Raw genomic sequence first — 26,523 nt, 5'->3', positions numbered from 1 at the left:
TTCCGCTGTTTCTTGCAGGGACCAAAAGAGAAGGGAATTAATGATCTTTTATTTGACGTTTATGATAAGATTTGTGAACGTTACTTGGTTATTGTTTGCTAAAAAAAATCTCATTTTATTTTTCTTATTTACAAAAGGTAATATACTTCTTTTATTATGATATATATCCTGAGTGGAAAACGTAATAAATTTCACCCTTCACGATTATTTTTTTTAGAAAACACCACCAGCATAAAGGTGTAAATACGGAGGGTGTATTTATCTACAATGAATTACCTATAAATACGGAGGGTGTATTTATCTACAGTGAATTACCTAAATGCGGAGGGTATATTTATCTATAATGAATTACCTATGAATAAAGGAAGTGTATTTGCCTACAATGAATTACTTAAATACGGAGGGTATATTTATCTATAATGAATTACCTATAAATAAGGAGGGTGTATTTTATCTACAATGAATTACCTATAAATACACAAGGTCATAATTACTCCTACAATGAATTGCCTATCTCATTGTTTATATTCATAATTGTTTGAATAGAAAAGCGGTTACTTTGTAAAATGTATCTCATTTCCGTCTGTTTGTTTTATACACTACAAATTGTTGTATTATTATTATTATTATTATTATTAACTGAACATTCTAAATATTCAAACCAAAACGCTGTTACTTGACTACTGAGTTTGCAAACAATAATAATGTTAACAAATACAAAAAAACGAGAGAGAGAGAGAGAGAGAGAGAGAGAGTAATTTACAAACCAGAGCTTCGAGAAAATTCTGGATAGCTATTCACCGAGACAGATACTTGTACCTGTAACATTCTCTCCGACCGACGCAACGTAAGACATGTTATTGCTAAAAACATAAAAAGGAAAGATACGCAATCCTCTGTTAATGACTTTGAGCGTTTATTGTGAATGAAGGCAAAATTAGAAGAGTTAGTCAGTAGTTGATATCTAGACATATAGGCATAACAAGTCTTGTTAGGGATAGGCAGAAAATTACCTCATTTGCCCCCAAAGTATTAAGGGTTGGAAACGATATATTCTTGGCAAGAAGAATTAAGTTTAAAATGCTTTTCTGGTATTGAGGAAAGACAAAGTGAGAGATTTTGAAAATAGATAAATGCTATTGTCTTTTCATAATGTTTATGAATGACGGATTAGATTTAAAAGAAGGGGGGAGGGGAAGGTTTCTCAGTCAGAGGATGTATAAGCAACACGAGCTTAAAGATTTCCTACCTGCTCCTTGTGGCCCGAGAAACCAATTCTCCTCGAAGCTTCTTAAGCAGTCCAACGTCCATATTATCAATTACAGGCTGCTCTGGGAATAAGAGCCTTTGCTGTTATGTCCTTTACTTAACCTATTCCATTCATCCATCCACACCTTCTAAAACAGATTCATATTGTCGATAGATAATAGTGTAGATGAACAATAAACTTAATGATTAGAGTGGGTCATGAACTGAACACCGAATTTCTCTGATCCTGAAACGAAGAAATACACCTGTCTAAGAACCAGAATTATCTTTCAGTTATGAAAAAACTATGACTTTCAAGTCACTTGCTGAGGAAGAATTTTTTTTATATAATTGGGAATTTATAAATTTTGCCAGATGCTAATTAGCCTGCTATGATCTTACACACACAACTCAAGCTGAGCTGACAACGTTGCAGTGGATGAAGAATTAAATTAGTAATATTGCTGGTCATTCTTTCTATTATTAATATTTTTTCACAGAATGACGATAGTAACATTATGTACAGAATACTTGTAGTAATTTATTACAGCAACCTATGAGAGAGAGAGAGAGAGAGAGAGAGAGAGAGAGAGAGAGAGAGAGAGAGAGAGAGAGAGAGAGAGAGGTGCTTTAAAGACTTACTATTCCATCCGAGAAGGCACCTTTAAAGAGTTAAATAAAAAAAATTAGTAAATAAATAACAGGTATATCGATCACTTTCCAACCTTATGCTTCAATTGGTCTGTAGCAATATCAATCACAACCTTAGCTTGTAGTCTGTTCCACAGTTAGTCTCTCTTGAGTTGAAGAAAGCTCCCACAGTGTCTGAAACGTGCCTGTTCAGCTTACCTCTAAGTAGACGTTTTCCAAGAGCCCAAATGAAGACGTTCTGGACTCCGATGACGTTATTCGAGTTTCTCTGACTATTATTGTTTCTAATCTTTCCTTACCATTCTGGGATGGCGACCAAAACTAAACATTATGGCCTAAGTGGGTCAGACTAATTAGTACTGACTCTCAAGAGAGGATATTTTACACTAGAGAGAGAGAGACAAACAGAACAGACAGACAGACAGACAGAGAGAGAGAGAGAGAGAGAGAGAGAGAGAGAGAGAGAGAGAGAGAATAAGTCAGTGACAATTTTGTCTATTTAATAACAAATGTGGGTCTCAATAGAAGAATGTTTATCCTTTACGTTTCTTTTTCTTGTTTGCTTTTTCTGTTGACACTTTGCAATATCAAAAGTATTTCAGATAATTATCTAAGATAGAAGAGACCTAACCATTTACTGGATATCTGATGTTATTCTTGTATTATTCAGGACCAGTGACATAAAAGAAGCTCCTGAGAGCTTCACGAGACAAGTAGAATTCGAAGAAATCAGGGAAATGAACATCGCAGGAGTAGGTGACCTCAGTAATGCATCCATAGTCTAAATTCTAGTTGGAAGGTTATTCAACTAAAAGAATTCTTAATTCAGTTTTACTTTATTTACACATAAATTATAAATAAATACAACATCGAAGACCCAGAGGTGATCTCATCGACGTGGAATTTCTTCAGCAGGAGCATCACCGAGATCCTTGTCCAAGATCTACTTGGATTCGTTGGAGTCGAAGTAGGACCTCCTTGGAGCGCATACCTGGGGGATCTCGCGGACTCGAAGGACTCGTCTGAGTCGGGGAAGCGAGCCTCTCCCTGGTAAGTGACTTCGGCGACGTATCCGTCGTCACCATCGACGCGGTAGGCGACCCTCTGCAGGCGGCCGTCGGGGAGCTGGACGTAGTAGGATCCCTGGGTGTCGTCTCCGTCGCGTTGCTCCTGGTGTCCGAAGTCGTTGCGGGAGGGGGCGTGGTTGACGGCCCAGTTGAAGTTGTAACGAGCCTCGCTGGACTCGTAGGACTCATCGGATCCTGAGGAGAACTGGAAAGGAAGGCAGGATTATTACTCTATAATAGACTCATTCATATCTTGATGTTTTATTCCATGTAGATATTTAAATAAAAATATGTTATTTTATGTAGATATTTAAATAAAAAAGACTTATAATGAAGTATAGCTTACAACTAGTAAATAGCCTAAGGCCCATTGTTACTTACTCTTGCCCTTGGCCTGGGTGGAGCGTAGGAATATCTCTCGAAGCTCTCGAAGCTGTCAGCTGCAACAAGGGCAGCCAAACCCAACACTACCAAAGCAACCTACGAAAGGAACCACAAGAAATTACAATAACAAGAAAAGTAGAAGGTGAACCTGTAAGTAATGTTTCTCTACTCTGAGGCTATCATCATTCTCAGGCTATTTTATACAATATCAGCAATGCCTCAAAATGTGAGTAGTTGAGCATTACTTTAAAATGCATCTTGTTCTCGTCGAAGCCTCAAGATGAGTACACTGCCTTGTCCTCTTTAGCCATCTTTATATATATTCGGCAAAGAAGACTTGGCTGGTGGGCAACGCCTTCCCTCCTAAGTCCAGTTTTTGTGGCCCAATTTCCAAACGTCCTTTGACTTCACGCTTCTTTTGCGCATAACGTCTGCAGGAAAAAATAACATTGAATTCGTGTGCAATATTTTGGTAGATACGTTTGTGAAAAATAATGTATTATAACATTAGTAATGAACTTCCTTGAAATCAGCGATAATTTCAGTGTTACCATCGTATTTCTGAAATCATATTGAAGTGCTATTATCCCAAGGATAATAATCCCACTTCTTAGTCCCTATTGTTTTGATAATATCAGTCATGTCAAAATTCCTTTCGCAACCAACCCGCCCCCCCTTTACTTTAACACTAATATTGTAGTCAGACACAGACACTATACATATATATTATATATATATATATATATATATATATATATATATATATATATATATGTATATATATATATATACATATATATATATATATATATATATATACTATATATATATATTTGAATATGCATATATGTATGTATGTAGGTACATATTTATGTGTGTGTACGTGCATGCATGGGTATGCATAATACTTCACATAACAGATAATAGAAGCATCATTCTTCCTTGGGCTACTCTGCACTAAAAGAAAATATCTTTATACAAATATACTTTTGCATATGCGCTTGTTGATATACTACCAAACTCTTACATATACTCTAAGTGTGTGTATATCTCTACGAACGTCGAAACATCCAAGTTCATCTAAAAAAGCATGCACATCATCACAGTAATCCATAATGTATCTTAAGTTTTTTTTTTTTGTTCCTTTGCGTCAGTTTGAAACAAATTTTTTGTTGTCACTAATATCAGTGAGTTTTTAAGAATTCCTCACAGGGCATAATGTCAGATTGTAATAAGTTTTAATATCGCGGATATGGAAGTGTTTGGGTGCGTCATTGCTACTAGGTATGAATTACGCAATCAATTACATGTGGTGGCATGGATGAATGCACGTATTGTATATAGTTTGTTTTGCATTTACGCACACACACATATTCATATACACACACACACACACACACACATATATATATATATATACATATGTATTATAAATATATGTTTATATGCATATGTACACGCACATACTACATACACACACAAACACACACACACATACATATATATATATATATATATATATGACTGGCAAAAATGTTCTGTAACAACAGAATGTCACGTGTAATTTTATAGCAGCAACTGCCGGGTACAAGAGTCAAATGATGGAATCGGCCTTAATAAAAGAGAAGCAGGTAATGAACATCTCAAAAGGGGCGTGGATTTCGGATGTCGTCGACCAAGTTTTTATTCAACCAACGCTTAAGAATATTAAAGGAAGATTATCAGCGGGGTGACCTAAATGGCTTACTTGTGGACGGATCTCTTGGTATAAATCTACCACCTTTTCTGTAAACTTTTCTCATTCATATACCTGAAGAGAGAGACAGCAAGTCTCTGAAATATAGTCACTCCTCTCTATATTTTGGTGTATGGGCTCCTTTTATTAGATATATATATATATATATATATATATATATATATATATATATATATATAGTATGTATGTATGTATATATATATGTGTATATATATATATATATATATATATATATATATATATATATCTTATATAATATATATTATATATATATATATAGTACATACAGAACTTAGTAAACGCCAAGTGATTACTCGCAAATCTCTGACATTTGGTAAAATACTGAGAATCCTATTACGGATAACAATCATTACATATCATTAGTCCAGGCTACATGAAAAGTCCTCTACTCCACATTACTCTCATCAGCTGCCAAAAGACGTCCATCACGTCGACGCCCCATCCACCGAGAGTCGATTTACAGCATCGTCTTCCTGTCAAAAATTCCAATTGGGAAATTTCTCAGCAGCGCATACTAGTCCAAGGTCCTAGGGGTGGTGGGCGGGGTGGGGGGGGGAGCCGTCGGACGATGTCTTGCAACGGCAGCTCCGTCGAGATAAAGAAGTCGACCACCAGACGGGCAACGAAAGAAATCGGAAGCAACGCGTCCTTGGCCCTCCCTTTTGTTGGGAGATTTCTCTAGAGACTCGCCAGCCAGCCAGCGAGGCTTCTGTTGCCTTACGTTACGGCAGGTAAATGGGTTAAAGAAAAAAAAAGTCAGTAAGACGGAATTAATAATGACTGGTTTATGAGAGTCAGGCTGTCAAGCTAAGCACTTGGGTGCTTTCGGCCATCCAGCCTTCAAGACGGTGAAAGGATTGAGATGGAGCTCAAGAGAATCAATAGGACTGTACGAGGAACTAAAACCCCACAACTGCAGTAAGAATTAGAGAGGTTGGATAACAAAGTGAAAGAAAGGAAGTCTGGGGAATGGAGGTAAAATAAAAGGCTAAAATTTGGGTGCAGCTACGGGCCGAAGGGACGTTGCAAACACTCTTTGGTAATGCCTACAGGGCACCACGTAAACTGCACTGACGGTGCTACCGCTACAAGTCTAAGAAGTGGGTGCAGCTAGGGGCCAAAGAGACGTTTCAAACACTCTTCAGTTATGCCTACAGTGCACCACGTGAAGGAGTGCACAAACGGCACTCTCCTTCCTACGAGGAGGACGAGAATAATGACAACAATGACGAGGCAAATCCATCGGGCTGAAGTTCGTGCGAGAAAGCAGTCGTTGACTTTCTTAAGCTGAAAATATTAGGTTTACGTTCCATTGCTGTAATTTGATTAGGAAAATGTCAGGGGCGAACCTCCAGTCCTTAAATTCTTTCGTTTCACCATTTTCTACTTCTTTGTTGCCTTCGTCGTGTTGCAATAAAAAGCCATTTTGATTTCATTTTCTCATATCGTCCGCTGTGGCGTAATCTAAAGTGAGGGTTTGACAGATCATGCAATTTCAGAAAGAAAAAAATTAGAGATGATAATGAATAGACTGAACATTTCAATTTGACACCATGATTTTTGTGGTTCAAGGACTCAACGTTTCAGATTTTTATTTGAATAAAGGTTAACTTTATAGCTATTTTATGAATATAAATATTACTCCAAAAACTGTATAAGAAAACTACTTTATATGTATACACACATTATATGTATATATATATATATATATATATATATATATATATATATATATAGTATATATATATATATATATATATATATATATATACACACAAGTATATATACACATACAATTCATATGCATACACACACACACACACACACACACACACACAAATATATATATATATATATATATATATATATATATATATATATATATATATATACAAGTTGACGAATATTTAGCAGATAAATAATTGCAATGCATTTATTAGTCTTGATTTAGGGACAGCAGAATTCCTATTGAAGGTTCTTGGTTTTTATGTTGCCATCCTCTCTCTAAAGATACAGAAATAATGGAATCTATAATTTTATATTTGCTATATAAAGTTTCTGCCCTTTTAACAGATATGCAGGGAAAAATTAATACGGTATTTAGTAAGTCTCTTTGAATCTCATCACCTGAAAAACTAGACCTCGGGGATTAACCTTTTCACTTTCCTATTTAAGTGCATATTGAACTTTAGCATAACAGGTGTAACCTTGACTTATTCTTTTTTTTTTTATTTTAGTGCTTCAGAATCGCTTATCTAATAAGACATGAGTTTCCAGTAATGATCACATATTACTTATATCCATATAGTATTCATATTAACTGCTTGAGATGACGTTTTCTTATTATTATTATAATACTGGCGTGCTTCAGGAACCTTGGTTTTTCTTAAAAGAAGTAGTACTGGTATTGTTGATTTTATTTCTCCAACAAACGCTTATTACTTAGACAAATTATGCAACTTCTTTTTGTTCAGCCACTTTTCTAAAGCTTAATTTTACTCGAGAACCTCCTGTTTTTTGTAAGTGATTCCTTTAAGTTCGACGCACCACTAGCATTGCAAAATATTAGCACCATTATACTGAGGTACCACCTAACCGCACGACCTGTATAAGCGGTTGGTTGTTCTCTTCAGATTAAATCCTAGAATCGTTCTTCAGTAAAATTTGACGGGAGTTCAAAATTCCTTCACCTGTCATTTTACAGTACCATGTAACTCCATTTGTACACTGGCCTCTTGCTCTTAACCTAACCAATCCTAGGGCATCAAAGTCTTCTTTAAATGCCCAGGGAAATAGTGACCGTAGGAGGGGCCATTGCCCCGGGCACCCCTGCATTCCTTGTCACTGTATCTTGAGTTTTACCAAGTCTTATAGGTAGTGTGACAGATCTTCAGCGGTCTCAGTAGAGGGTTTTCTATACTACTTTACCAAGCTTACGACATATCTTGTATGTTATTTCTTTCTTCATAAATTTCATACGGATCTAGATTTGATAATATCACAAGAAACACTCTTTCGTAAACTTTGCAACAATATATATTTTGGTAAAACTGAATATACTTTATAACGGCTTCTTTAACTTTGCAATCCTTTCTATTTGTAATCATTCCACGTATCCATAGGAAATGCAACTGTCGTTTGACTTAGGTCCCAAGTTACCTTCTTAAAGAATCTAAAACTAATATTAAAGGAAATTTAACCAGCTTTTTTATTGCATTTTTATTTAAATAAATGAATAAATTACATCAGAGGCAATAAGACTTGTACGTATTCTCAGGTCATGGGAAAGAAGAGATTTACTTGGACTCGTTGGAGCCATAGTAGAACCTCCTGGGAGCCTCGCGGGACTCGTAGGATTCGAAGGAGTCGGGGAACTGAGCCTCACCGGAGTAGGTGACCTCGGCGATGTATCCGTCGTCATCAGAGGCACGGAAGGCCACCTTCTGCAGGCGGCCGTCGGGGAGGTGGACGAAGTAGGATCCCTGGGTGTTCTCTCCGTCACCGGCTTCCTCGTGTCCGAAGTCGTTGCGGGAGGGGCCGTGGTTGACGGCCCAGTTGAAGTTGTAACGAGCCTCACCGGACTCGAAGGACTCGGCGGAGCCAGAGGAGAACTGGGGAAGGAGAGTGGTCGTCAGGAGCTGATCTGCCTCGACATAAATTTTCCTCGTTTTATGCTGGAGCTATAATTCAACATATAAATGGAAATAACTTACTGCAAACAATAAAAAACTTTACTTACTCTTGCCCGTGGGGCGGAATAGGAGTATCTTTCGAAGCTGTCAGCGGCCACGAGGGCAGCCAAGCCTAAGAACACAACGAGGACCTGAAAATGAAGAACATCATGTAATTATTTCTCTAAAGCTTCGCCTTCATGAAAAAATAACTTCAGTTCGCAAGTTCGTGAATACGATCTTATCTTTACAACTGAAGCAGTAAGGCTTTTTGGACTTGTTTGGTAGTCTCAGAATTATGTCTAAAGTGTTGATCCCGTATCAGTACTTCAGAAGAAGTCTCTGAGGCATTTTTACTCGTTATTATTAAAAATTAAGTACTCTCAAACATTTGTCAAAAGTTGCATTCTAAATCACTATTCAAGCAAATATTTTACAAAATATTTTTGGCAAAGGTTACATCTAAAACCGTTACAAGAATAAAGTCCTTTTACTAATTGTAAATAAACCAAATTCTTGCAAGCCTTTGTATAGATAAAGGCATCACCTGAATTTAGTGTTTCAGCAGACTCAGAAACATTTTAAACACTCGGAAAACATATATATATATATATATATATATATATATATATATATATATATATATATATATATATATACATATATATATATATATATATATATATATATATATATATATATATATATATTTATTTATATATATATATATATATATATATATATATATATATATATATATATATATATATATATATATATAGATTGGTAGATAGATAGATATATATGTATTGTATGTATGTATGTATATATAAATATGTATATATATTACCTTCGCCATCATGTTGTCAATGAGAGAGAGAGAGAGAGAGAGAGATTTCCCAGAGAAAATCTGATACTGCATCCCGTCTCGATGCGTGTTATATATATATACGCGTTCTGGTCAAGTATGAGGTGGGCGGTGCCCGTTTCAGTCATTCCTTCAGCCAGTTTTTCTTTTCCTTTTTCCCTCTTTCTTCTTCTTTTTCTTCTTTCTTTCCGTTTTTTGCCTCCGTTTCGACATCTTCTCGTGTGACTTCATCTCGGTCGGAAACTTTCCTTCCTCGCCTACACCGGGTGAGTGTTTAATTTATCAAAGGCGTTCGTGGACAACCTTGACCTGACACTTATTATGATCGTACGATGATAAATTCATTTCTAACCTAACTTCTGTGCATATGCAACAAGACGAACTAATGATAAATTTCGCTAAAGTAACAGTGCGTTGAACTCTCTCTCTCTCTCTCTCTCTCTCTCTCTCTCTCTCTCTCTCTCTCTCTCTCTCTCTCTTTCTGTGTGTGTGTGTGTGTGTGTGTGTGTGTGTGTGTGTGAGTGTGTGTGTGTTTCATTAATAAAACATTTACCTCGAATATCATGACCTAACTTATTTTATATGAATTTTGAGTGCTCTGTTTCTTATTATCGATAGCTTCCCTCATAATAATTGTAATAAAAATACATCATGGTCATAACCAAAGTCAACATGGGCTCTTTGAAATACGTTAAAACGAGCTTTTACACCTTCTATTTTTCCATATTTTATCTCTTTCATTATTACTTAAGAACCATAAAGTTATTGTTCTAATTATTATCCCTGTGACATTTACAGCTGTTGTAAGTATTGTGACAGGTGTTTACTATGTATCCTTAATGATAACAAAAGAATCAATAGAGAAATTATTATGACTATTAGAAAGAGCAAAAGCAAAATTGTTTAAAAAGAGGTCATTTATCAGCTTCTAAGAAAAAAACTGATGCTTTCAACGTAGAGAAAATGTCTTCCTTGCAAAAACAGTTATTTAAAATAACTGTATTTTTGTTTGTTTGTTTTTTCTCTACAGGGAATAGTAACAAGCACACAAACTCACGCATGTGTAATCCTAAATATATATAAATATTATATATATATATATATATATATATATATATATATATATATATATATATATATATACCTCTAAAATTTGCATATGAATGTTTGTCTAAGGTAGAAGTGAGACGCTCTTCAAATCACAGAAGCCGCTAATTAGTCAAAAAAATTACGAAAGCGCATTCCTGAAACAATGATTCGAATTCATTCAGAAGCCGAGAAGATCGAGCACCATTTCAACCAAAAGAAGAGGGAAAAGAAGAAGAAGAGAAGAAGAAGAAGAAGAAGAAGAAGAAGAAGAAGAGATCGTTTGTGATTAGCCGGAATCAATGTTTCCCATGGAACTACTTAGAGGTTTAATTGAATCAAACCGGTTGCAGAATGTTTTTTCAATGGAAGCACTATTTTTCTCCCTCTCTTTGGGTTACTCTTAAAGGACAGTGATTTAGTATCTTAATGATTAAATTGAAGGTTTCAAAACACGCTACCTCGCTAGCAATACGTAATGCTGTCATCTCCCTCTGTCTACAAAAAAACTGCATCGAAAGATGATTATCAATACAGTGACAATTATTACATGGAGGAAAAACCTTAGATTATTGCTTGTGACGCATTGAAATCACTGGACCAAATCTTTACAAAGTGCCTCCCTACACAGATCCTATCACAGATACACACTCACGCATACGCAAGTACATATACTCCATTCTCTCTCTCTCTCTCTCTCTCTCTCTCTCTCTCTCTCTCTCTCTCTCTCTCTCTCTCTCACCGTCTGATCTAGAAAAACATTCTAGATTTTGATACAAAAAATTAGTGCAACGCGACCTCATATGTAACAACATTGCACAATAGCAAAGTTAGTTTAGGTACGAAGATGAAATGTAAAAATGAAAAATAATAATTAAATGCCTGAAAAGAGAAAGCACCAATTTAAAATGATATGAAGTTTATGGTCATTTCCATATTTAAAGAAAAAATAGGACAACCCATCATCTAGATTATTTGAAATGACCTAACGCATGATACAATCCTTATCATATGAATGCTTCGCCACTATTATAAGGCTGAACTCACCCGTTAGATAGAAAAGGTCAAGGTAGGTCACTTGAGCAATTGCAAGAAATGTTACGCCAGCATCATTTATCATTAAGAAACGAAATTCGAGTTTCAGTCCGTCTGCCCCAGAATGGGGTAAATATTTTGGAGGCGCGTTCTGTACGTCTCATTTTCCAGAGCGTTCTCCTCGTTACATTTTCAGGTGCGTCCTTTTCGTAATATTTTCTTACGGAACCTGTCATTAACGATCAAGCTGACCGTCGAAGATGATCATTCTGAACTTTTCACCCGGGATTCTGATGACGTCAACGCTATTCTATTTTGGGGTCAATGCCTCTTACATTCATAATAATAATTGTTACTGAATGGGACTGGAATGTTGAAGGACTCTATTTTCTAACTTAGATTACGTTTAATTGTTGATATTTCTATGAAGGCGAGAAAAAAAATCTATGAAACCTATAGTAAATAGACATTGCTTATATAAATGTAATATTTTCATTAGATTATTTAATATTATTACCCACCATCAGTGTCGAGTAATATTAATATCAACATTCTCACTCTTATTTTATTACTACGCTGGCTTTGGATATACAAACGAAAGTTCCATGGGTACCCCTGCTCCAACCTTCTTACACCCACACATAAGCACACGCACGCTGAAACACACGCGCGCACACACACACACACACACACACACATTCAAAAATTAATTTTGTCTTTCAAAAAACCAATTAATGCACCTAATTTCACCGCGTTTTTCAGTATTTAAAATCTTTTTTTTTTTTTTGTTTTTTTTTTTTTTTTCTATCACAGTCCTCCAATTCGACCTGGTGTATTTATCGTGTGGGGTTCCGGGTTGCATCCTGCTCCTTAGGAGTCCATCACTTTTCTTACTATGTGCGCCGTTTCTAGGATCACACTCCTCTGAAGCTACTTCAGCCTCTACTTTTGCCAGATTCCTTGTCAGGGATCTTGGGATCGTGCCTAGTGTTCCTATGATTATGGGTACAATTTCCACTGCAATATCCATATCCTTCTTACTTCTATTTTCAGGTCTTGATACTTATCCATTTTTTCCCTTTCTTTCCCTTCAACTCTGGTGTCCCATGGTATTGCGACATCAATGAGTGATACTTTCTTCTTGATTTTGTCAATCAACGTCACGTCTGGTCTATTTGCACGTATCACCCTATCAGTTCTGATACCATAGTCCAGAGGAACTTTGCCTGATCGTTTTCTATCACTCCTTCAGGTTGGTGCTCGTACCACTTATTACTGCAAGGTAGCTGGTGTTTCTTGCACAGGCTCCAGCTTAGGGCTTTTTGCCACTGAATCATGCCTCTTTTTTGTACTGGTTCTGTGCAAGTGCCGGACATTCGCTTGCTATGTGGTTATGGTCTCATTTTTTCGTATTACACTTCCTACATATGGGAGAGATGTTGTTTCCATCTATCGTTCTTTGAACATATCTGGTTCTTAGTGGGCCTGATCTTGTCCCCGCTGTTATCGTTCCTTCAGTTTCCTTCTTGAGCTCTCTCTGTAGCCATTGCCATGTATCATCGCTGGCTAGTTCTTTAGTCTGTCTCATGTATTGTCCGTGCATTGATATGTTGTGCCATTCCTCTGTTCTGCTTGTAATTCTCCTGTCTCTGTATATTTCTGGGTCTTCGTCTACTTTTATTAGTCCTACTTCCCATGCACTCTTGAGCCACTCGTCTTCACTGGTTTTCATATATTGCCCAAGTGCTGTGTTTCGATGTTGACGCAGTCCTCTATGCTTAGCAGTCCTCTCCTCCTTTCTTTCGTGTTATGTATGGTCTGTCCGTATTTGCTCTTGGGTGTAGTGCTTTGTGTATTGTCATGTTTCCCCGTTTTCTGGTCCACTATTCTTGCGCTGTATCTGATTACTGGCACTGCCCATGTGTTTATGCTTTTATCATATTTCCGGCGTTGAGTTTTGACTTGAGTATCGCCTGGAGTCTCTGCATATATTCTTTCCTGATCGTGTCCTTCATCTCTTGGTGTTTTATATCCCCCTCCTTCTATTATTCCCAGGTATTTGTATCCCGTCTCATCTATGTGTTTGATGTTGTCCCCATCTGGTAGCTTTATCCCTTCAGTTCTTGTTACTTTACCCTTTTGTATGTTGACTAAGGCACATTTTTCTATTCCAAACTCCATCCTGATGTCCCCAGATACAATCCTTACAGTCTGGATTAGGGTATCTATTTCCTTGATGCTCTTACCATACAGCTTGATGTCGTCCATGAACATCAGATGGATCTGCTGCCTCTTTTCTTGAGTTGGTACCCAGCATCCATCTTCTGCAGTACTTTTGTCATGGGAATCATAGCTTTATTCGAAGAGTAGTGGGGACAGTGAGTCGCCCTGGAAGATCCCTCTCCTGATATTAACCTCTGCTAGTCTTATTCCAGAGCTTGTAAAGTATTGTATTCCAGTTGCGCATTGTATTATTATTATTATTATTATTATTATTTATTTTATTATTATTATTATTATTATTATTATTATTAATGGTTTAAGTGAACTACTGTACTAATTTAGTTGTAACAATTTATTATGAGAAGGATTTAATCATAAATAAAATCTTACGCTTGAAGTTTGCATAGAAGTCTCGTCGTTAAAATGTTATTATTATTATTATTATTATTATTATTATTATTATTATATTATTATTATTATTATTATTATTATTCTTATTATTATTATTATTATAATGGTTTAAGTGAAACTACTGTATAATTTAGTGTAACAATTTATTATGAGAAGGATTTAATCATAAATAAAATCTTACGCTTGAAGTTTGCATAGAAGTCTCGTCGTTAAAATGTTGTTATATATTATATATATATATATATATATATATATATATATATATATATATATATATATACATATATATATATATATATTATATATATATATATGTGTGTGTGTGTGTGTGTGTGTGTTACAAAGTTATACTAGAATACTAGTTGTATCAAAAGAGGTGATACCCAAATATACAAAAATACTGGAAAAGTCCAGCTTTACGACACAGGTTGTTTCCACACAAAAAAACACAATAGTAATTTTCAAGACTGCATTAGAGGATAATCATTGCCATTTCTTAATCATAGGCAACGTTCTCTAGCCAATCATAATAAGAACGACAAGTTTAATTTGGCCACATCTTATGGCTGACAGTATCGATAAGAAACGAAATATATTATTTAGCTTTATCATTAATACGGGATTGGAGCAGTGCTCTAGGTATAATAGTTTATTGAAATAAATAAGGCATATCTATTACAAAAATGTACAGGGAAACAAAAGTGTAGTTAAAACCTAAAAACGTCTTCAGAGGAACTTCAAGATTTACTTGGACTCGTTGGAGCCATAGTAGAACCTCCTGGGAGCCTCACGGGACTCGTAGGATTCGAAGGAGTCGGGAACTGAGCCTCACCGGAGTAAGTGACCTCGGCGATGTATCCGTCGTCGTCAGAAGCGCGGAAGGCCACCTTCTGCAGGCGGCCGTCGGGAGGATGGACGAAGTAGGATCCCTGGGTGTTCTCGCCGTCCCCGGCCTCCTGGTGTCCGAAGTTGTTGCGGGAGGGGCCGTGGTTGACGGCCCAGTCGAAGTTGTAACGAGCCTCGCCGGACTCGAAGGACTCGGCGGATCCTGAGGAGAACTGCGGGGGAGAGGAATCGGTATCTTCAGTCTGAGTCTTCGGTGGTTTGAGGTTTCAGTATATCGACAAAAAATTATTTAAAATACACGGTGTCCATAAAGTCCCAGAACCATTACAAGTACGTATTTATGGCTCAGAATGGTATTTTATGGACACCCTGTATAGTTTATTGATCATACGAAAAATGCTAATAAAACTCACCCTTGGGCGGGAGTATCTTTCGAAGCTTTCGAAGCTGTCGGCAGCCACGAGGGCAACTAAGCCCACCAGAGCGATAATGACCTGAAATGCCATTTGAAACACATGATTACTATTGCTACAAATCATATGAAATAACTGGCATTTATCATTCACAAATGCCTGAGTTTATATACAAAGTCTAATTAGTTATATCTTATTAAGAACATCTCATTCGTTACCTTAGCAACCATGATGATCTTGTTGGAGTCTCGAGCGGAAACTGATGCTTTGTCTTACCTCCAGAATCGTTTATATACCACAACTGCAAAAGAGGGTGGGGTTTTGGTAATCGATTCTAAAACAAGTTTTTCTGTTAGATTTCCAAAGAGTTTCTGTCACTTTAGTAAGCTGCAATGATGATTCCTCCTTGATAAACTAAATAAAGTCTCTAAGACACATATCAAGTTTTAGTTATTACAGACCTCTGCACCTTTCTGCTTTATAGAGTATTTAAATCAAATTGATGAAAAATATTCCTGGGAGACTTGTTATTTTTTTATTTTGATTCATTGTAAATATATCAATATCGCATTAATGTTTCTTTCCTTAAGAGAACAACATTTCTAATCATAGAATTTATTTCATGAAGAATTTTAGAATAAAATTCTTCATGAAATTTTTTATTCTGGAATAAAAATATTTTTCATTTATTTCTCATATTTTTGTTTTGTGCGAATCTGACTTCAATCATTCTCTCTAGTTTACCGCTGGAGAAGATATATATTTCAAATGAGGACAGATGAACATATTTAGATAGGTTTTATGAATATAACCTTTGTTGCCCTCAATTTTTTTAACTTCATGGGTAGTTCATAAAACTGAACATATATATTTCTCATTTGGATCATTTAACCTAACTCATATTCCATTATATTTGTTTCTCCAAGCAGACAGTGTTAGTAGTGAATACATCACTGTATTTTTTGCATCAACTACAAAGCAAAGTGTAATTTAATGTAACTATAATTTAGATGCTGTTTTAAGAAAATCAATGAGGATATGCGAGTTTTTTAGAAACCAGAATCAGATTATTAAGGACGTATATTATTATTGACTCCGAAGACCTTGATCCTTCTAAGAAAAAATTTCCGAATTTTCTTTGGCTTATCCCTTCGTCATTTCACAGTCAGTAAACAATACCACAGAGGGAGCTCACTTCTGAATTCAATATATGGTGACCTCGCTGATCATGGAAACCTTACAGGGAATCGTTTTCGTTGTTCACGATCCTTACGAACTCTGGGAAGACGTAGTTACGAACTGTTCCTAATTTTGATGTTTAGTTACTTTTAATTAGCTTTATTTTTTTTAGTTATGAGTCAAAAATTGTCTTGTTTGTCAAGAAAATTATGGAGGTTCCTAATGACTCGTGGATACGTATATAAAAAAAGATTTTTTTTTAATGTTGAAAGGATTTTTCAGTGAAATAATGCTGCATCTTTTCAAAGACTTTTTCATTAATTTTTTCTTCGGGTTTTTTATGCAAATCCGAAGCTATCTGAAGATTTTCTTTTTAATTCAGTATATAGAATTTCAAGTGTAAAGTTCCCATTTGGATAACAAAAGTTGAATAATGGAAATATAATACGATGAAAAATAAACACAGAATCAAATTGATATATGTTCAATTCTATGGCGATTTGGCTGATTTACTATTTTTCCATATTTCTAGCAGACGCAGGAACGGGATCTATGGTTCCAAGAAGAAAAAATATTATATTTATCATTAAATAAATTAAAAAACAGGGGGAATCATATTAAACGGTGCATAGCAATTGAGGTAAATAAAAAGCTCAAATATATTTTTACCCTGGAAAACCAACTTATAATTTTCGGAAATGTAAAGGGATAGTGGTTAGTGTCGTGGTTGCCAGTCAGATGTCGCGGGTTCGCGTCTCACCAAGGTTGTTGGAAAATCACTTTCTCTGCATCATGACCAGTTACTGCTGCACTGCTGGGTCTGCGGTAGGATGTCGGAATCATCAATCCTTGGAAGCGTGAATTATACGTCAGTAACCCCTTATGTGCTTGTTCCATGTGAATAAGTTTTATCTGTTGAAATAATAATAATAATAATAATAATAATAATAATAATAATAATAACAATAATAATAATAATAATAATAATAATAATAATAATAATAATAATAATAATGTCATGACCAAAGAATTCAAACGAAATCCAGGAGGATTATTCCATCGACTCTGGATCAAGTGTTCTAAGCAATGTCGAAAAGATTTTCGACTGTGATCTAATTTGCCCTGACTCGTCCACAATGAGAGGCCAAAAAAAGTCTTCTTCTTCTTATTATTATTATTATTTTGGTAGAAGACCCTCTTTTAGGCAAATGCTGTTAAAAAGGATGGCAGAATTAAGCGAGTTGCTTTTATATATTGTTTTTTTCTATTTTCCTTACAATTCGCTTCTCAGGCTCAGCGATGTTTCTGAGTAACTGGCCAATATACATGTTGGGAATTTTCAAAAAATTGTAAATGCTGAAGGAAATCTTTTATTAGAACAGGATATCAGGTCGAGGTCAAGCAGGGGTCGTCGTCAGTGCCGGTATTATTCCGTCAGAGTAGTTCAGTCGGGCCGGGGTCGTCTTTGGTTTTAAGGGCTGGTATTGGTGCTGGTATAGCTCGTATAGCTGGTATCACGTGACGTTCGACCTTCTCGCAGGTCATCTTCGGACGAGTCGGTTGAAGAGACTGGCAAGAAAGTTTGCGGGGCGGTATTTTATAGCGGGCTCGTACCTAGAGTTGCATTCTCATTGGTCAGGCCGGTCTTGGGAGAAGTCGAGGATCTCGCCTCGAAGGTCTCGGGGATTCTCTCGTGCGAGCGCCACAGTAGTGTGCCTGGGATGAACTTAATCCGTAGACACCTCACCTCACCTAATACTTGCTTTGGGATTTCTTTCTGCTTGGCTTTGAAAACAAGATGAACAAATTAGTTTGTTCCATGAGCTTAACTGGTTTCTTAGGCAACGGTGTTTTCTCTTGTTTCTGGTTCAGCAGTACTTCTGTATCCCATGTACGGACTTCGTGCAATTACAGAGAAACATTCCGTTTTCTTTAATGATCATGAAGAATACGTTACGAATCTTCATTTTGATTTTCTGATACTGTCAGAAAACAGATGGTCCGCGTCTATAAACATGACTTCTTCTTAACCAAAAAAAAGGCTGCTGATGTTGACATAAAATATGTGTGTATATATTATATAGACATTATATATAGATACATTACATATGCGTACAAAGAAAGTCGTATAATTCCCAAAAATATTTCTTTCGGTAAAATTCACTTGCAACTCTAATATATATATATATATATATATATATATATATATATATATATATATATATATATATATATATACATATATATATATATATATATATATATATATATATACATATATATATATATATATATATATATATATATATATATATATATATATATCTTTAGCTAGTCATATTATAAAAGGATAAGTTTAATTTTACTTACATCTTATGATTGACAGTATCGATAAGTAAGGAAATATAACTATTTTAGCTTTATCATTGATACAGGATTGGATCTGTGCTCTAGGTATATAATAGAATGATGAAAATATAATAGTTTATTGAAATAAATAAGGCATACCTATTACAAAAAATGTACAGGGAGACAACAGTGTAGTTACAACCTAAACCGTCTTCAGAGGAACTTCAAGATTTACGTTGGACTCGTTGGAGCATAGTAGAACCTCCTGGGAGCCTCACGGGACTCGTAGGATTCGAAGGAGTCGGGGAACTGAGCCTCACCGGAGTAGGTGACCTCGGCGATGTATCCGTCGTCGTCAGAGGCGCGGAAGGCCACCTTCTGCAGGCGGCCGTCGGGGAGTGGACGAAGTAGGATCCCTGGGTGTTCTCGCCGTCCCCGGCCGGCCTGGTGTCCGAAGTCGTTGCGGGAGGGCCGTGGTTGACGGCCCAGTCGAAGTTGTAACGAGCCTCGCCGGACTCGAAGGACTCAGCGGATCCTGAGGAGACTGCGGGGGAGAGGAGACGGTATCTTCAGTCTGAGTCTTCGGTTCTTTGAGGTTTCCAGTAATTCGACCTCATTTCTTTTATATTTAATTTCATTATAATTCAAAAAAATGCTAAGAAAACTCACCCTTGGGCGGGAGTATCTTTCGAAGCTTTCGAAGCTGTCGGCAGCCACGAGGGCAACTAAGCCCAACAGAGCGAAGACGACCTGAAATGCCATTTGAAACACATGATTACTATTGATATAAATCGTATGACTTAACTAGCATATATCATTTGCATATACCCAAGCACATATACATACTCTAATTACATGTATCTTACTGAGAACATCTCATTCCTTACCTTGGCAACCATGATGATCTTGTTGGAGTCTCGAGAGTAAACTGATGCTTTGTCCTGCCTCCAGATTCGTTTATATACCACAAACTGCAAAGGTGGGTGGAGTCAGGTAATCGATTCTAAAACAAGTTTTTCCTGTTGGATTTCCAAAGAGATTCTGTCACATAGCAAGAGGCAATTGTGATTCCTCCCCAATAAACTAGAAAATTATATATGTTAGATATGTTAAGTTTTAGTTTTTATTTGCTTTACACCTTCCTTACTTTAAATAATATTTTAAAAAATTGTTCGTTAAAAAAATATCCCTGTGGCCTTTAAATCTTTATCTTACTTTACAAAATTTTCAATATAGCTTATCAATATTTCTTTCCGTAAAATAACTACGTATACATCGTCATAGAATTTTATTGTATGGTTTTTAAGAGTTTTGTAAAAGTTGCAACAAAATCCTTTTGTTTATTTCTTACATTGTTTTTTTTTTATAAGAATCTGGTTTGAGATATTCTCAAAATTTAAAATTTCTCTCTACAATGTGGCATAATTAGAGGAATATTTAAAATGAAGGCTGGAAAAATATTTTTAGCTTATTTTATAAATTAATCCTTTCTTTACTGCCGTCTTAACGATACGTATTCAAAATCGTCATTTTGAATACCTACCGCATATGAAAATATAATAAAGGTTTTTTATTGAGTGGATCACCGGGTTATCTTACATTAGTATGCAGTTGGGAATGTAATCACAGATATATATGGACTATTTGAAGGCACAAAGCAGATTATTTAGGAAATATGGATTGATACAGCATAAGAACCAGATCCTTCAAAGAACATTTTCGTCATTTCTCAAACTCTAGATTGACGAAACTATGAAATGGGTTCTTATTTTAGTATTTAGTGTTCTGTTCATGAAAATATTTTAGGTATAAGTAGAAAAATGTTTGTGGTTGTCCAGGATCATTAAGAATATCCCAACAGACTTGTAGCTACGTTTCGAGATAATGATCGTTATCCTTTATTTCAGCTGAGAGTTTTAGAATACTATTGATTTCATAAAGAAGAGGAGTTGCTTACTTTCAAAAACGTATCATTCTCATTATTCAACGTTTACATCATTTTTTTTACGAATGATAAAAAGGTATTCCGTGCTTTTTTTCAATTGAGGAACGTAAAAATGATGTTTTTCTATTTACCGTTTCAGTAACAATTATTAAAATAAACAACGCTACACTGTTAGAAATAAAAACAAGCAAATCTATTCAATATTTATTTTCTGATATTTAGCTGATTTTATTCTTATAGTTTTGTCCATTTAAGGAATAGCATCCATATCTGAATGCCACATGAGAAAATATATATTGACGTTTTACCAAAGTATAAAAGAAAAAGTGAATCACATGACGCGGTCCTTATCATCTACGATGAATAAAAACCCAAATTTTTCGTCTTGGAATCCATCCTACGATTGTTAAAAATATGAAGAAATTCCTATCAGCTACTCATTGGTCATGACCTAAGAATGAAAGTGAAATGTAGAAGGATTGTTCCATTGATCATGGGTCAAGTTTTCTAAGCGATTTCGAAAGAGTGTAAGCTGTGGAGTTTACTTTTACTGAAAACTCAGAAACTAACATCAGATGCAATAAAAGGCTTGAAGAATCACTGTTCTTCTTCTTCTTCTTCTTCTTCTTCTTCTTTTCTTCTTCGTCTTCTTCTTCTTCTTCTTCTTCTTTTCTTCTTCCTTCCTTCTTCTTTTCCTCCTAGATCCACAGTACAACTTCACGTCACTTCAGATCGTTTCTTGTGATTTCTCTCTACTCGATTGAAAGCAGAGGGACTTTTGCTATTACTCCATGAGCTACGAGTGAATAAATATTGGAACTGACCATGGCATTGCCTACCCAATATTTGCGCAACGCTTTTTTCTCTTGTTTCTGACCAAAAACCTGCTTTTGTATCCTTTTTCTGACTACGTGCAATCAGAAAAGAACATTCTGCTGTCTTCATAATAATATAAAAGATACTGACAATATTAATTACATTTTTTCTGATACTTTCAAAAATATATGATTGTTATTTTTCCAAAGACGAGTGTTTTCGTATTTTCCACAGATGGCCTGAGACGATAACCTAGATCCCATTTCTAGACAAAAACAAACAAATACCATTGGTGGCTAAGAAGAGAACAACAGAAACATATATACATGCACACATATATGTATTCATGTACATATATACACAAATATATATACTGTATACATATTTGCATACATACAGGTGTATGTACATACATATAAATATAAAGGGCATACAGCTCTAAAAATGATTCTTGAAAACATACTCGTATCAAAATCCCCAAGAGAGAGAGGGAGACCTTACCTTACAGACCTTACATTTTGTTCGGGTTGCCCCAGGTCCCTCAGTGTGAGGCACCTCTAATGTCTACCAGAGAGTTGCTAGTACATCTTCCGGTATATTTTGCATCTTCTAATCTTGGATGGTCTGGGATGCAGTTTAAATATTTGTCGAGCTTATTCTTAAACACATCTACGCTCACTCCTGATATATTCCTCAGATGAGCTGGCAACGCATTGAATAGACGCTGCATTATCGATGCTGGTGCGTAGTGATTTATGTCCTGTGTGCTTTTCCTTATTTTTCCTGGTATAGTTTTGGGCACTATTAATCTACCTCAGCTTGCTCTTTCTGATATTTTTAGTTCCAAGATGTTTTCTGCTATTCCTTCTATCTGTTTCCATGCCTGAATTATCATGTAGCGTTCTCTTCTCCTTTCGACTATATAATTTTAAGGATTGTAGTCTTTCCCAGTAGTCAAGGTCCTTAACTTCTTCTATTCTAGCTGTAAAGGACCTTTGTACACTTTTCTATTTGTGCAATTATCCTTTTGATAGTGTGGGTACCATATCATATTGCAATATTCAAGTGTACTAAGAACATATGTTTTTAAATAAAGCATAATCATGTGTTCAGCTTTTCTTGTTTTGAAGTGCCGTAACAACATTCCCATTTTTGCTTTACATTTTGCCAATAGAATTGCTATTTCATCATTGCATAACATGTTCCTATTTATCATCACACCAAGGTCTTTAACTGCTTCCTTATTTGTGATTGTCTCATTATTAGGTCCCCCCTATAAGCATATAGCTTTCCTTCTCTGTCTCCATAATTTATTGATTCAAATTTATCAGAGTTAAATACCATCCTATTTACCTCTGCCCAATCATATACTTTGTTAAGGTCTCTTTGTAGAGCGTTCCTATCTTCATCACAAGTAATTTCTCTACTTATTCTTGTGTCATCGGCGAAACTACTCACTACCAGAATCCTGAACATTACTGTCTATGTTTCTTCAATCCATAATAATAAACAGTATTGCAGCTAACACCGTACCTTGTGGCACACCGGATATTACCTTGGCTTCATCCGATTTCTCATCGTTTGCAATAACTATCTGTTTTCTGTTGTGTAAAAATTCTTTTAACCATCTTCCTACTTTATCCACGATATTGTGTTTTCTAATTTTCTTCGCTAATATATTTATGTCTACCTTGTCAAAAGCTTTTGCAAAGTCTAGATAAACCACCACTCTGTTTTCATTTCGCTTTTCATATTTTTTGAATGTTCTCACGGTGGACTAACAGTTGGGTTTGTTGTACTTTTTTGGTTACGAAAACCATGTTGTCTATATTAAACAAATTATTTTTTATTAAATGTTTCATAATATTTTTCTTCATTACCCTTTCATACACTTTCATAATATGTGATGTTAGACTCACAGGCCTATAATTACTTGCCTCTAGTCTTGATCCACTTTTGAAAGTAGGGGTAATATATGCTAATTTGTGCTCATCATAAATCTTGCCTGTATCTACACTTTGTCTTAATAATATTGCAAGTGGCTTTGCGATAGAATGAACTACTTTCTTTAACAAAATAGCAGGAACTCCATCAGGCCCTGCTGCAGCTCCATTTGTAATTTCGGGTTGAGAGAGAGAGAGAGAGAGAGAGAGAGAGAGAGAGATATATATGCGCCTTTGCCTGTATGTTATCAATAGATCCCTAAAGCCCTCCCTGACCTTATCTACCCTCAAACCCCAGACTTTAATGCCCGCTCTGACCTCCTCAGGGTCACTGACTCATGGATAATACTTCGTGTCATGACTCATGAACGGATTTACGAAAACGGTCTTAGATCCTTGTAGTTCTTGGCTGGTGTCCTTTCTTTCGTTATTTTCAAGGTTTATTTTTGGTTCTGTTGTCACTATGAATATAATAGTGATAATTGAGAAGGCTACATGTCGCCAACTCCTTATGCTTATGATATATATATATATATAAATATAGATATATATATATATATATATATATATATATATATATATATATATATATATACATATATATATATATATATATATATATATATATATATATGTGTGTGTGTGTGTGTGTGTGTATAGATACATAGATATATATATATATATATATCATATATATATCGATATATATATATATATATATATATGTGTGTGTGTGTGTGTGTGTGTGTGTGTGTGTGTGTATGTATGTATATATAGAAAGAAAGAGAGCTAGACGAGAGAGAGTCAACGGTAATCTTTACTTCTAATTAACTAGATTAGTAGTAATTATGCTTATTTCATTTGTTATATAATGGTGACAAAACACACGAACATGAGTAATTAGTGTAACGATTAGATACAAATTTGATACGATATTCGACAGTGCTTATGTAATTGATTATTACTCGTAATTTTTCCATCGTTATATATAAAATTTAATGAAGCCAATTAAGTAAACATTTTGTTAAGGTAAGGGATGAAATTATATAAAAGATTCATATCTGCTTTTTAATAAATAATAAATACATAACATCGGAAGACCTGGTGGTTGTCAGCAGCAGACAAGTCTTTAGGATCTGCGGGTTTATCTTAGAGGGATATTTCGCTCGCGTCCTTTCGAGGATTTACTTGGACTCGTTGGAGCCATAGTAGAATCTCCTGGGAGCCTCACGGGACTCGTAGGATTCGAAGGAGTCGGGGAACTGAGCCTCACCGGAGTAGGTGACCTCGGCGATGTATCCGTCGTCGTCAGAAGCGCGGAAGGCCACCTTCTGCAGGCGGCCGTCGGGGAGGTGGACGAAGTAGGATCCCTGGGTGTTCTCGCCGTCCCCGGCCTCCTGGTGTCCGAAGTCGTTGCGGGAGGGAGGGTGGTTGACGGCCCAGTCGAAGTTGTAACGAGCCTCGCCGGACTCGAAGGACTCGGCGGATCCTGAGGAGAACTGGAGGGGCGGAGAGGAATCGGTATCTTCAGTCTGAGTCTTCTGTGGTTTGGGGTTTGAGATTTCGACCTCATTTTTTTTTTTTTTGTTTTTTTTATAAATTTCATTATAATTCAAAAAATGCTACTAAAACTCACCCTTGGGCGGGAGTATCTTTCGAAGCTTTCGAAGCTGTCGGCAGCCACGAGGGCAACTAAGCCCACCAGAACGAAGACGACCCTGAAATGTCATTTGAAACACATGATTACTATTGATATAAATCATATGACTTACCTAGCATATGTCATTTACATATACCCAAGCACATATGCATTCTCTAATTACATGTAACTTACTGAGAACATCTCATTCGTTACCTTGGCAACCATGATGATCTTGTTGGAGTCTCGAGAGGAAGGAAACTGATGTCTGTCCTGCCTCCAGAGTCGTTTCTATACCACAAACTGCAAAGGTGGGTGGAGTCAGGTAATGGAATCTAAAACAAGTTTTTCCTGTTGGATTTCCAAAGAGTTTTCTGTCACTATGGTTAGTTGCAGTTGTGAATCCTCCTCAATAAACTAGGGAAACGTTCTTATGAAATACGTTAGGTTTTAATTGCTGTAAACCTCTAAACATTTCTAGCTTTATTGAATTTTTATAAAGAAAATCACGCAATTGTGATTCCTCCTCAATAGATTAGGAAAGTATATATGTTAGATATGTTAAGCTTTAGTTCTTGTATTGCTTTTTTTTTTTTTACACCTTTGTTGCTTTAAGAAATATTTTAAAACAATTTTCGTATCCCTGTGGCATTTCAATCTTTATCTTACGTTATTAAAAATATCAAAATGGCTTATCAGTATTTCTTTTCTTAAAATAACTACGTATACAAGTCATAGAATTGCAATGCATGAATTTTAAGAGTTTTGTAAAAGCTGGGACAAAATTCTTTTATTTATTTCTTACATTGTTCTTTTTTATAAGAAGCTCATTTGAGATTTTCTCAAAATTCAAAATATTCCATTTTTTACGTGACATTGTGGCGAAATTATAGGAATATTTAAAATGAGGGCTGACAAATATTTTTAGAAAGTTATAAATATAAACATTTCCTATCGTCTTAAGGATACGTT

At 35.7% G+C, this 26,523-nt stretch overlaps 2 protein-coding genes, 1 long non-coding RNA gene and 1 pseudogene across 5 annotated transcripts in view; all 4 read right to left on the bottom strand.

Annotated features, from left to right (window-relative positions):
• The window catches only part of LOC135227139 (pro-resilin-like), a 212,272-nt gene extending 192,148 nt beyond the window's left edge, over positions 1-20,124 (bottom strand). Inside the window, exons 1-3 of one of the 3 annotated variants that reach the window (XM_064267023.1) lie at positions 20,096-20,124; positions 15,681-15,761; positions 15,068-15,479 (exon numbers count right to left, since the gene is read on the bottom strand). In XM_064267023.1, coding sequence (XP_064123093.1) covers positions 15,159-15,479; positions 15,681-15,761; positions 20,096-20,107 — 414 coding nt within the window. In that variant the 5' untranslated portion in view covers positions 20,108-20,124 and the 3' untranslated portion in view covers positions 15,068-15,158. Of the gene's footprint in view, positions 1-15,067; positions 15,480-15,680; positions 15,762-15,898; positions 15,929-20,095 lie in introns of those variants that run through there. The other 2 variants (XM_064267022.1, XM_064267024.1) reach the window with 2 other exon arrangements.
• LOC135227142 (pro-resilin-like) overlaps positions 2,828-26,523 on the bottom strand; it is an 81,463-nt pseudogene continuing 57,767 nt past the window's right edge.
• Positions 8,337-9,710, bottom strand: LOC135227141 (pro-resilin-like). The gene is made up of 3 exons (XM_064267026.1): positions 9,649-9,710; positions 8,867-8,950; positions 8,337-8,738 (listed from the first exon to the last, which is right to left on the bottom strand). Exons 1-3 carry the CDS (start codon positions 9,658-9,660, stop codon positions 8,424-8,426), a joined length of 411 nt encoding a protein of 136 aa, XP_064123096.1. The 5' UTR covers positions 9,661-9,710; the 3' UTR covers positions 8,337-8,423.
• On the bottom strand, positions 24,967-25,637 carry LOC135226814 (uncharacterized). The gene is made up of 2 exons (XR_010317288.1): positions 25,549-25,637; positions 24,967-25,411 (listed from the first exon to the last, which is right to left on the bottom strand). It is a non-coding gene; the product is annotated as an uncharacterized LOC135226814 (long non-coding RNA).

Source organism: Macrobrachium nipponense, chromosome 15 (genome assembly GCF_015104395.2).
Source record: "Macrobrachium nipponense isolate FS-2020 chromosome 15, ASM1510439v2, whole genome shotgun sequence".
NCBI classification, from domain to species: Eukaryota; Metazoa; Arthropoda; class Malacostraca; order Decapoda; family Palaemonidae; genus Macrobrachium; species Macrobrachium nipponense.
This window is presented reverse-complemented; position numbering and strand designations above follow the sequence as displayed.